This window comes from Neovison vison, chromosome 2, assembly GCF_020171115.1.
Source record: "Neovison vison isolate M4711 chromosome 2, ASM_NN_V1, whole genome shotgun sequence".
Lineage (NCBI taxonomy): Eukaryota > Metazoa > Chordata > Mammalia > Carnivora > Mustelidae > Neogale > Neogale vison.
The window spans coordinates 230,829,811-230,842,929 of NC_058092.1; the positions used below are offsets into that span (position 1 = coordinate 230,829,811).

General features: G+C 39.8%; 1 protein-coding gene across 6 annotated transcripts in view; it reads right to left on the bottom strand.

The window, feature by feature from the left end:
* ATE1 (arginyltransferase 1) overlaps positions 1-13,119 on the bottom strand; it is a 168,904-nt gene that overhangs the window by 44,006 nt on the left and 111,779 nt on the right. For 5 of the 6 annotated variants that reach the window (XM_044240653.1, XM_044240651.1, XM_044240650.1 and 2 more), the window contains exon 11: positions 2,547-2,667. In XM_044240653.1, coding sequence (XP_044096588.1) covers positions 2,547-2,667 — 121 coding nt within the window. Of the gene's footprint in view, positions 1-1,969; positions 1,993-2,546; positions 2,668-13,119 lie in introns of those variants that run through there. The other variant, XM_044240655.1, reaches the window with a different exon arrangement.

Here is a 13,119-nt window from a genome sequence, read left to right on the forward strand (position 1 = left end):
ATGAATTCTAAACAATGACTATTAAGAGCTAAAGCTTGTGCCTTAAGAAAGGTAATTTAAGGGACGCCTGGGTGGCTCAGTGGGTTAAGCAGCTGCCTTCGGCTCAGGTCATGATCCCAGCGTCCTGGGATCGAGTCCCACATCGGGCTCCTTGATCGGCAGGGAGCCTGCTTCTCCCTCTGCCTCTGCCTGCCTCTCTGTCTGCCTGTGCTCGCTCTCTCTCCCTCTCTCTCCCTCTCTCTCTGACAAATAAATAAATAAATAAATAAATAAAAGAAAGGTAATTTAAGGGACTACAGGAGGAGGGCATCCTCCATGCTCTCCACTCCCCACAGGCTCACACCACTGAAACGGGACTTCAAATTTTGCCGTGAAATGCTCATCTGTGCTAACTTTGGAAAATGAACTTAGAACCTATTAACACGAATGAATCTTTACTCGAATGTCCAGTGCGTGGAAAAGTATTCAGCTACCTTTTCAACTTTACAGAACAGGGAGAGCCTGTGATGGCCTTAATTTCCAGGTATTATATAAAGGAAGGAAACATTAAAACAGATTAAAAAGGAAAGAAAAAGGGGAAGGTGAAACTGTGTCTTAAGTTTGGAGGTCGGAAACCAGTTCATGATCATATTACTTAGTTGGAAGGAACTTACACATTTTTGTATGTGAACGTGAAATAATGCAATGAAGATGGTTAGCAATTTTCACCATAAGGGAACGGCTCTGAGCCACCCTTGAGAAAATTTGTTAAAAAGGAAAGAAATCTTTTTTGAAGGGACAGTGAATTAAGTATACGTTTTCCTCTAAACTACTTATTATTACTGCTTTCCCCTTTGAGCTCAACTCAAATACTAATTAACAAATGCAATAGGTCTGTTTTTAAGCAACACATCTGTTTGATGAGTCTGGTATAATTGTACTTAGAAAGAAAGAATAAAATTCTGATTAACAACTGAAGGTACAAGAACTGTAAAGTCATGGTTGTTCTATGATCCTAAATACCTAGGGAACCTGGGGGTGACCCTAGGGGCCTGGCCTATGAGTCAGACATCTTCATCAGATTCTAAGCTATCACCATGGATAAGAAGTGCCCCCTCTTGATTTTGTAACAGCTTTTCAAGGAGAGACCAAAATACAATGGGACATGAACCAATTTTTTTTTAATAAGAAAAAACCTGATTTGTCGGGGGAAAATGCACACCCTAGAACAGAAGAAATTACTGCATTTCTTTTCTTATCCCTTTTGTCTGCCTATTTGATTTTCCCATTTATTCCCTTCCCCTCCTCTGGCTTTTTCACTTCTCTTTTCTGATTTTTTCCCCCAAGTTGAGACCATAAATGACTAGATAAAAAATATTTTATTCTTCATTGTGCATCAGGCAATCTCCTCTGGTGGGCTGGGAGGACTGAGAACCCAGGAAGCACACAGGGGAGCACCCAGGCACTTCAGTCGGAGGAAAAACACGTATGGGGACTTGACGCAACCCACGAGAGGGTCACAGCTCTCCCGTGCGGAACGAAGTTGTGGTGGCACGCAGGGAGGCTGAGGAGGGCCGTGTAGAGGGGACTGCTGTCAACTGAGGGGGGTCTAGACAAAAGGGAGGTGAGCAGAACTGCACATTTTCTTGGAGACAGGAAATGGACTAAGTAAAGGCGACGCAGACGGAAGCCCATGGTCCCGTGGGGGGGACACAGCGTGCTAATTTGCCCCGCAACCGCCAACTCAGCAATAATACGGGGCGATTCTCAGCACGTTTGTCTTACTTTAATCCTCATTACAGTAAGGTAGGTTCTATTATTATCTTAATACTGAAGGTGATGAAACTGCCCAAGAGCGCACGGTTTACAGCTGCTGACGAGCCAGGAAGCAAATGCAGCCTGTCTGACTCGCTTCCAGGGGCTACACTGCCAGCGTCGGCGTCCACCACCAGTGCACAGAGCCTCCCGATGCGGAATGCCGAGGAGATCAAACACGGCTAGGGCTCTACCGCGCTGGAGGTGGGAGAAGGGACAGGAAAGGAGAAGCACCAGATGCACGAAGAAAGTCAACAAAGTATCACACACACACACACACACACACACACACGAAGAATAAGAAAGCATTTTCACAAAACCCATGCCTGTTGGCCCTCAGGAAACCCTTCCACAACTTTATGCAATCCAACTGGTCAGTATTTCTACGTTCTTTGCCCTCGCTAAACAATTTAGTGACTAATTTCTATGCACTGTGATAGCTGTAAAGAGAAATAAAGGGAAAGGGGGTCAGCCCTCAAAGCACATAATAACTACTAACAGAAGACGATAGGTAGTGAGGAGCAGACGCACGGGTTTCCACATTTATCTCCAAAAGTGAGAGTGTTGTATGTGTGCACACGTGTTATCTCCACGTCATACACACACACACACACACACACACGCACAGGTACACACTCATGCACATTCTACAATAGATAAAAAGCACCCGGACCCTATGAAGAGCCAAAGCCATACACACGGAACGTAAAAACATTGCCAACAATTTCCAGCGAGCTCTGCTTTGAACATACCTGCTTCTGGGTCCTGGTTGAAACGGCAGTACTTGGAATTCTCAAGCAACGACAGGCACTGCTCAATGGGCACCCAAACATACGTCTCAGGACACAACAAATCAGAAGGTCTATACTGACCCTAAAGGAAAGTGAAAGAAAAAAAACCCACAGGCATTACAAACACAGTAACTTCCTGGTTACCAGGCTCCACAGTTCCAGGAAAGGTTTTAATCACCAGTTTAAACAAAGTCAACCAGAAACAGCTTTCTTGTAAATACTAAGTGACTCTCCGAACTGCCTTCCCATCTCAAGAATGCACATTGGATTCAAAAGCTCTCCAAAAGTAATGCATCACTATTTGTGACACCTGTATTGATCTGGAAGATTCAAGTTTCTACTTTCTTTTTCAAGAAATATTTAATATATGATTCTTGCTTAGCTGACTGCAGAGAATACCCAGTTTTGAAATCAAAGTGAAATGTCTTTTCACATATGACAGCATTATAATTTACATCTGGAGCAAACTCTTTTCTGAAATGGAATTTCAGGATGTTTTCATTTGTAGACTCAGTTGATAATACTCATTTCATGTTAATGTATTTAAAAGTACTGTTTTGTACTTTGCATGAACAATCTAAACTATTAAATGTAAACAAAGAGAAGTTTAAAAAATATTACAGAAATTTTAGGGAAAATTCTATCATAATAATCCTCAAGTTTCTTCCAAACACCATTTTAGCTGAAATGACTTATACATTTATAACCCAATTATATACCCCAAATTTAAAACAAAGACTATACACTAGATGCTAAAGAAAAAAAATCATTTGCCTATAGGTAATGTATAGATAATCAACAGGGGATGGTACAAATTATGTGAAATCACTCAGTGAAAATTTTCAGAAGTATCAAAGTTAATTAAAATACAAATATCTCTTCTCTAAAATTCTGAAATTCAAAATTCATTACGGAGGTTAAAATCCAGTAGTGTTTTCCAACTGTTTCATATAACCTGTAGTAAGAAATACACTTACATGACAACCCAGCAAACACATAAGCAAATACAGAACTAGAAGCAAACCTTTTACTATAAAATGTTTACCCATCTTATGTAATCTTTTATTTCCTATCCTACTCTATCTCCTTTTTTAATGACGCTCTTGAACTATAAATACTGCTTTTACAAACAGCTAGTGGGTCACAACCTCAGAGTTTGAAAAACATGATGTGGCACAAAGCCCTTTACAAGGAATATGGCCGTTACAGACCCACCACTGTTACAGACCTTTTTATCACACAGGTACTCTGTCACCTGCCTGCTATGTGAAGGTCACTATAGGAAGCCTCACTCAGATACACAAGGAACACCACACCTTCCCAGCTCTCGAAGTATCCAGAAGTTCATAAGTGAACGGGGGAGAGCATATACAAAGAAAGTATATGCGAATCAGCTCCTGCTGGAGAGGCTGGGAGAGAGGTCAAGGGGGATGTGGAGTTTTACTGGGGATTTAACAGATGACTGGAGTTAAGTCTAGGGAAGGAAGAAAGGAATGAGAACAATCTAGATAAAGGGAACAGGGTAAAGGAGGACGCACGGTGGGGCCTGGTATGAGATCACCCCAAGGAACAGGAAACAGCAGGGCACTGGAGAAATGGAACGGTAGGTTGGGACAGATTCTGTGAGGCCACGACATTCATGTTTTAGCCTATATTCTAGATGAAATGGGAATGCTTGCTGGCTAAGAGAGAAAGCATGACAAGAGGGAGGAGACTAGAACTCAGGTGCCTGACCCTGACCCTCCCAGACTGTTCACGGCATTGCTGATGCCTCAAGGCCCCAAGCAGGATAGGCCATCCATAACGGGAAGCTCCGGGTGGTCCACATACTCATCCAACATGAAAAATACCAACAGGATTCTTTAGAGACAAGCTAATAATTAAGTAGGTGCAATAAAGCCTGATAGTCAATGATGTCTATCTTACCAAAAGCAAGGTCATTCTCTCCATTAATTCAGAAATTGTTTTATTGATGGAAAGCAGCCGCATGATGTGATGCTGACTTTGTTAACAAAGTTGGAAAACTAGCAGTCTCAAGCAATGGGTCTGAATCTTTATTTTCATTTTGGGTCAGAGACCATTTTGAAATCTGCTGAGGGAAAAAGGCTGACTTCTACAAGAAAAAAAGGAGTAAATTTTCTTCACCTTGGAGTACACAAAGATTTCTTAGTGCACAAAAACACATTAACCATAACAACAACAACAACAAAAAAAAAACAATAAAAACAACTTATGAGCTGATTTCATGAAAATTATATACTGTATTCAAAAAATTATTAAGAGAATAAATAGGCAGGTGCCTGGGTGGCTCAGTTGGTTAAGAGACTCCCTTCAGCTCAGGTCATGATCCTGGAGTCCTGGGATCGAGTCCCACATTAGGCTCTCTGCTCAGCGGGGAGTCTGCTTCTCCCTCTGGCCCTCCCCTTCTCGTTCTCTCTCCCTCTCTCTCTCTCTCTCTCTCTCTCATTTTCTCTCAAATAAATAAAAAATGTAAAAAATAAATAAATAGGCAAGCCAAAGACTAAGAGAAAATATTAACGAAACATATATTGGAAAACAGATGTGTATACAAAACACATTAAAAAAACTTAACAACTCAAGAATAAAAAAAAATCCATTTCTTAAAAAAGGGCACCAAATACAGATGAATGACTAATAAGCATCTGAAAATATATTCAACATCAGTTATCAGAAATGCCAATTAAAACCGTAACACATCACTGCACACCCACCAGAATGGCTAACATTAAAAAGACTGAATAACAAGTTCTGGCAAGGAATTGGACTATGTACAACACGGATACAGCGGGTTTATAATGGTATAACCACTTGGGAAAATATGTTCTTGGACATTTATCATTTGTGAATATGTTTATGATAAATTCCTTGAATTGGAATTGATGCGTGTAAGGGTTTTTATGTTTTACAGCACAAAACTATTTTCCATAGAAGTTGTGCCATTTTACATTCCCATTAGCAACATATGGACAAAAGTGTTCATTACCCCACTTACTTACTTAGCAACAGAGCATACAATTGAAACTTTCAATCTCTGCCAATCCGAGAAATGGCAATTCACTGTGGTTTTAATTTGCATCACAAAGCTTTCCATACGTTTAAAGCAATTTGTATTTCCTTTCCCATAATGTTGGCCCACTGTTGTTAGCTTTCTGGTCTTATTATTTGAAAAACTCTTTATATATTAAGGAAATTCATCCTTAGTTTACAAAATATGTTTTACTTCCCTAGTTTATAGGTTTTCTGACTATGCCATTTCCTTTCACCAGGTGGAAATCTGGTAAGTGGTCAAATTCATCATCTTTAAAAATGGTGTCTGAGTTTTCCAATATTATTTTAAAAAGTCACTATCACTAAAATATTATAAAAACATTCACTTTTTTCCTAGTACTTTTACGGTTTCATAATTTTACATTTACATTTATGCTCCATCTGGAATTTATTTTGGAATAAGGTATAAGAAAAGGATCTAACCTAATTTCTTTCAGATGTTTACCAAGTGGCTTCAATATCATTTTAGGACTGTGGTTTCCCCACTGATTTAAATGTCTTTCTGATAACTTACTAAATTTCCAAATACATTTAGATCTCTTTCAGCGCCTCCCATTTATTTTGATATACTCACCTGTCTACTCATGTGCCAGTGCCACACGGTTTTAACTGTTGAAGCTTGATATTATACTTTAATATCTAGCAGATCTAACCCCCCTCCCACCAATGCTCTTCATTTACAGTATTTTCTGGCTCTTCCTGCTTAATTTTTCTAAAATTCTGTACTTAGGGGGTACCTTGCTGGCTCAGTCAGTGTGCAACTCTTGATCACAGGGTTCTGAGTTTGAGCCCCACGATGGGTATAGACATAACTTACATAAAATCTTTAAAAATAAATAAATAAATAGATAAAATTCAGTACTTAATACAAAAATGTTACCATTATGAACGATGAAACAGTAATAAAAGTGTTATGGTGTGTTTTGTCTACTGTGATGGCAGGACATAAAAGCAGAGAATCCCAAAAATGTTAGTAAAAAGAAAATATATGTATCATCTTAAGTTTAAAAAAAAAAAACAACCCAAAACATACAAATGACACCATTTTCTAATTTAAGGTAGAACTGAGTGATGACTGGCTAAGATGCACAGATCAGTTATTGGGGGGTGGGGTAGGGCGAGGCGGTCAGGCATCACCTTAGACGTCTTTAAAGATTAAAACAGACAAATTCCCTGCAGCTATGCAAATTCATCCACAGACACCTGAACCCAGTGCCTGGATTTAACAATGACATTGACATTAAAAAATACTTAGTCACTGAACAGGAAAAGAATCCTCACTATGTGACAGACACTAGATGTTTGGAATAAAACGATGAACAAATGAATGCATGCCTCTAGATACCGGCATGTAGATGAGAGAGACCTCTCATCTACCGGCAGTGACAGACCTGGACAAAGGTGAAATGAACATAAGAACGTAGAAAGGGGACGCCTGGATGGCTCCATCAGGTAAGCATCCGACCCCTTATTTCAGCTCAGGTCATGGTCTCAGGGTCATGACATCAAGCCCCACACTGGGCTCATGCACTGGGCGTGGAGCCTGCTTGAGATTCTCTCTCCCTTCAACCCACCCCGTCCCTCCCTCACCCTCAATACCTCTCTTTAAAAAAAAAAAAAGAATACAGCAAGTGTAATTGTATACAGTGGTTCAAAGTTCCTAAATTTTCACAACATTCTTTTTAGGTCATACTTGTTCATAGTGGGCCAGAGATTTTTTTTTCTTTCTTTCTTTCTTTTTCCCCCAAAGATTTTATTTATTTATTTGACAGAGAGAGACCACAAGTAGGCAGAGAGGCAGGCAGAGAGAGAGGGGGAGGCAGACTCCCTGCCGAGCAGAGAGCCTGATGCGGGGCTCGATACCCGGACCCCGAGATCATGACCTGAGCCGAAGACAGAGGCTTTAACCTACTGAGCCACCCAAGTGCCCCCAGAGATTTTCTTTTTAACTCCTTAAGTACACTTCATTTATTTCACTGAGAAGTCACAAATATATACACTTTAACTTCTGCTCATCATCTGAAGTCAAGTTCCAAAGACTAGCTTAAAATGTTATTTTTCTCTTGGAGTGCCTGGGTGGCTCAGATGGTTAAGCCTTCTGCTCAAGTCATGATCTCAGGGTCCTGGGATCGAGTCCCACATTGGGCTCCCAGGTCAGTGAGGAGTCTCCCTCACCTCTCCCCCAGCTAGTGCTCTGTCTCTTTTCTCTCTCTCAAATGAATAAATAAAACAAAACCAAAATAACATTATTTTTCTCCAAACTACAGGCTTATCTCAGTGCTTCATATCAAATATTCCCTCATGCCACCAAAGAACACAAAGGCTTTTATGAAATAAATCACTCTGAAATGTTATGTTTTCTAACGTTCTAACGTTAACATTAGCTGGTTGAGTCTTAAGAGACCCAAGTGCTTACAGCTCAATTTAAAGTTGCCACCACACAAATGAAAAACGCAGGGGCTTGAAATCTACCCTGCCTTTGCAGCCAATGTAAGAAAATGAGAAATGTCTGTGTTAAGAATGTAATTACTTAAGGATTTGGACACACTTTCCCATAGCCAGAAGAAAAAAATATTTAATCAACTTCTAAGTACATTCATTCATACTGGAACAATGAGGTAAAAGCAGATTATTTCTTTCCTAGGGTGCTGACTCTTTGTAAATAAGAAAATCAGAGTTACCACAGATTTCTCAAGGACTCAAAATTCTGAAAATGTAAGTGGTCGGACAGGGCTTATCTCACAATGGTTTTGAGCCTTCCTGCAGCCGGAGGAACAGTTACAGATGAGCTCCAGGCCCTGCGGACGCCGTCTCAAAACCACCACGCAACAAGGACAGGACCCCAAGAAATGTTACGAAGCAAAGGCACCAGCTTCAAGAGGGGGCTCCGGCAGAGGATGACTCAGTTCAAGATTAAGAAGGCTGGGAAAGGTAAAAGCGATCTTGTAAAAAGCTTAAAATTAGAAGAGGGAATAACTATTCCTCATTATTAATTACATGTTTCTGGGGAGGGATACCATTCCATTCAAAGTCCTGAAAGGAAGAGAAGTTCGGCCACCTCTGTGGTAGGTTCTGCAGCTGTTTACAAACTGTTTTGGACTGGAAAACAAGAGCAAAAACAAAACACAAAGTGCCTCTATGTTTTCAGTCGTCAAGGAAGAGGGAGGTTCTGTTTAGAGTGCTCAGTAGTAGTCAGTTCAATGACTTTATTCCTTGATTTCATTTTGTTTGAGGAAAACCAATTAGACTACTTGTAAAACCCAAATTATACTTACATCCCCCCACCAAAAAAGGGAGAAGAAATTAAAATATAGTCATATTTCTGTCAACTTTACTAGGTTGTCACAGGCTGAAATTCAAGGAAATTCCAAAGTTAAATCTAAAACAGGAAGGGAAAACAACTAGCTAAATACATTTCCTGCTCTATTTCTATTAAAAATAACTGCTTCTTCCAGAAGAGGAGATCCTACAATTTCGGCTTTTGGTCAATGGAATGAAGAGGCATTCCTTTCACTTGCATGCTTTAGACCATGATCTGAAGAACATTATCATACTAATCTACTTTTCTACCCTATAAAAGAATCACAAAATAAACTAGATGGAGATTAGCTTAGTTTAGCAAAACATATTAATCAAACTTCAACCTAAAAATTACATTCCTCTTGATCACCAGAGGTTAAAAATACTGTGCTTTCCTTTCTTACCAAATAAAAGTGACACAGGTATATAAAGTACATATAAACAGGGGTAAGCATCTGGAAATCCTTGATTTCACGATCATTAACAATTTCAGAAAAGATACTTTGAAATAGATCAACATTCTTTACTTCCAATGAAAACACAGCCGACAATACTAAAAGTCTTTCCCTTAAGGTACAACTAGTTAGAAACCTGGATCTGTGAAGGCAAAAACAACATTAATTAGATGGAGGAAGGGCGAGAAATGGTTGTGGCAAGGCCCTCCAAATCTATCTTTTTTTGTAAATTTTTTTTTTGTGACACAAATGACGCACCATAAAATTCACCTTTTTAAAGTGTACATTTCCATTGTGTTTAGTATATTTTGCAAGGTTACCCAATCAACACGACTACCTAAGTCCATAACATTTTTATCACCCTAAAAAAAAAAAAGAAAAGAAAAAAAGCCCTGTACCCATTAGCAGTCACTTCCCATGCCCTCTCCCCACAAGCCCCTGGCAACCACTACATCTCCTGGCAATCCACTTTAAAATGGAGTATTTGTTTACTTTGCCACACTTCCTATTAGAGGCAGAGTAAAACCCAAAGCCACAACACAGCCTGCAAGGCCCTAGTGATGTGGCCCATGTTACCTTTCTGGCTTGTCCTCCAGGACTTTTCCCTCCTCCCTCCTTCCACCCTGGCCACGCTGGCTGCACGATGATCCTAGAACAACACATCAAGCCTGCTCCTGCCTCAGGGCTTCTGTCTTCTCTTCTGGCCTTACGGATATTCCTGGGACTCTAAGTTTTTGTGCAAATGTCATCTCAATGAAGCCCCCCTATCCCCTCTACTATTTTCTTCCAGAGGACGTGCCACCTTCTAACCCTTCTGTTAATTTACTTATTTATGAGAGCTATAGCAAACTCCTTGCTAGAGCACAGGGTCAGGAGTTTTAGTCTGATGTGTTCACTGACATATCCCAAACCCGCTCAGTACCACCTGCTGGAGGGAATGTGAATGCAGGACACCGGGCCCACGCCTCTGCCACCTCCCTGTCTAGACACAGCGGAGGTCACTTTCATACACTCGTCCTGCACGCTGACATGGCACACGGGGAGCGACCGGTGTTTGCCGAACTTGTACTTATGATGCAGCCCCACCGCGTTTTCTCTGCATAGAGACCGTGCCTGACCTTCAGGAACGCTGGGAATGATCACTGGAGACTTGCAGTATGTGATCGTGCCAGGATCCGAAAGAGTTACTACAATTAAAAAGAAGGCTCTCATACACAAGGTTACAAATGACTAGTTCATGTCAATACAGTTTTTTCCCCTCAAAGCAGAAAAGTTTTCTTTCCTTATTTCACTGGCATATACTTTCTTTTAAAGAAATGCATAGTTCTTCATATTAAGTTTCATTTTAGGAAAGGAGAGGGAAACATGACTTGAGAAAAGGCAGTGTCATTCTGGTGAAGATAAGAACAAGGACAACGAGCTCCCCCGGCATTTAGGAACGGTCTTCATGGGGTGCTTGGGTGGCTCAGTTGGTTAAGCATCCCACTGTGGCTCAGGTCATGATCCTGAGGTCCCTGGGATCGAGTCCTACCTCAGGTTCCCTACTCAACAGGGAGCTGCTTGTCCCTCTGCCTCTTTGCCTCCCCGTGCTGTGCTCTCTCTCAAGTAAATAAATAAATCTTTAAAAAAAAACAAAACAAAAAAAACCCATAGTCTTCATAGTCTTCATGATGATTCACTATCTCATAGGAGCTCAGTCTCAGAATAGATGATGACAAAAGTAATGAAAACAGTCACTCTTTCTACTGTGCAGTTGAAAGACTCAGATCATGTAAGGGTAGTGATCTAATGTAATGTTTCTGGAAATGAATTCAACATAAACACCTGATTCCCATTCTCTTCCTATACCTAAGTTTTAAAGGATTCGCAATTTTTAAAAGGATTTTCAAAATAAGTTCTAAAAATCTTAAAAATCACAACTCAGTTCAACGTGCACAGACTCTGCTTATCATCAAGGATGAAAGGATGGGAAGAGGCTCATGGTGCCTTCGTGATATGTTGGGGAAAGGGAGGCCGTGTGCGCCAGTAACTTTCATAGCCAGGGTCAGTGCAAGGGCACAGGCACAAGGTCCTGCAGAAGCACAAAAGGGCTCTAACATGGATGTAATATCCAGAGGAACAAGCTGCTGGTCAAACACAAGGAAGAGACAACCAGCTCAGAAGAGTTCCCTTCCACGGCATGTCCTAGTCTGAGGAGCACGTTTCCACGTTTGGAGAAAAAGTTAGGCAGTTACCAAAAGCACAAACAGATCCAAGATCTACATGGCCGACTCCCTCCTGGGCTCCCAAATACATGTCCATCATTATTTTACCAAATAGGAAATGAAATGGAAAATGACTGTTTCAGCTCCACAGATTACCATGTGGTCCTACGTCTGTGGTTTGTGACACTTCAAAAATAAATGTCTCTTTAGCTTTATATTCAAAAGGTTAGGTTAAAGACTAACTCTGTCTTTTCTCTGAACAAACGCCAATTTCCATAAATTCAAATTTATTACCAGCATTTATCTTTCTTCTTAATTTAGAATGACATATTCAAAGTAACTTTCAAGTTCATGAATGGACCCCACTGTAACTTGGTATTATCTGGAGAAATATTATGAAAATGACAATTTCAAAATTACATTCTGGGTTTCTTTCATGTTATTACATCTTCTTAGATTCCTACAGAAGCATTTCTTACAACTGAATACACAACCGATCAAAAATAAAAGCTTATTACTAGCCACCCCTTTCTAAATAAATGCACAGTATTAAAGGGTCTATTCTTTGATTATATCAAATTCAGGAGTACGCAATTTTACTAAAGGGCTCCAACATCATTTAAAGGCCTTTTTTTTTTTTTTTGACTTTATAAGACGACATATATGAACTAATATGCATTCGGGACTACAAATATTTACAAATCTGACATATAAGACTTCTCTTTGAGTACTGCATTCTGCATTTGTCTTTGTATGAGTTTAAACAACATGCAAGTAAGAAGTTATTGCTTTAATTAACGTTAAAGGATTTAAGACTTACTTTTCTCAGAAAAAAAAAAAAACAGAAAAGTAAAGAAATGCTTTCATATGATATTCACCCAAGTTAGCATTCTTGGCTTTTAATTGGAAACATCTGGGGATGGGCTTGGCAGATTGCAATAAAATTGAAGTTACCAATTCACACCCTGCCATTTTGAGGGTATTTTGTTTTTACAGTTTTCAAATTAAAACCAAACGGACTTTCCTTTGAACTCTGGTCCTGAAGCAAAGATCTCTGTGAGATTTCACTCTCAAGAATACTTTATAAATATTTTGAAAAATATGATGGATTTCGCGCGTATTTGAGGAGAGGATAAACCAGCAGAGTTTATTTTTAAAGTTCAAGTTAAATTAAAATGTAAGAACACTAAAAAGGCAGTATTATTTAAGTACACACATGCAAACACACACACAGACTAAGTTCAGACCAGCAGCACTGAACCAAGATTCACCAGACATTTAAATCTTTTTATCAGGCAAAGTTGATATCAGTATCCTACTTTTCTATGATAAATCTACTGATTTTACTACAACCAATTGCTTAAAGAGAAGTTCTAATGCTACATAAACAAAAATAGTTCGAAATAATCCATTAGAGTGGGCTGTACCTCCAGAGAAAGCAAGAAAGAACAAGGGCTTATTAAATCCAGTCTTTTCCCTGAAAGACAACACCAATGCAATCCCGTC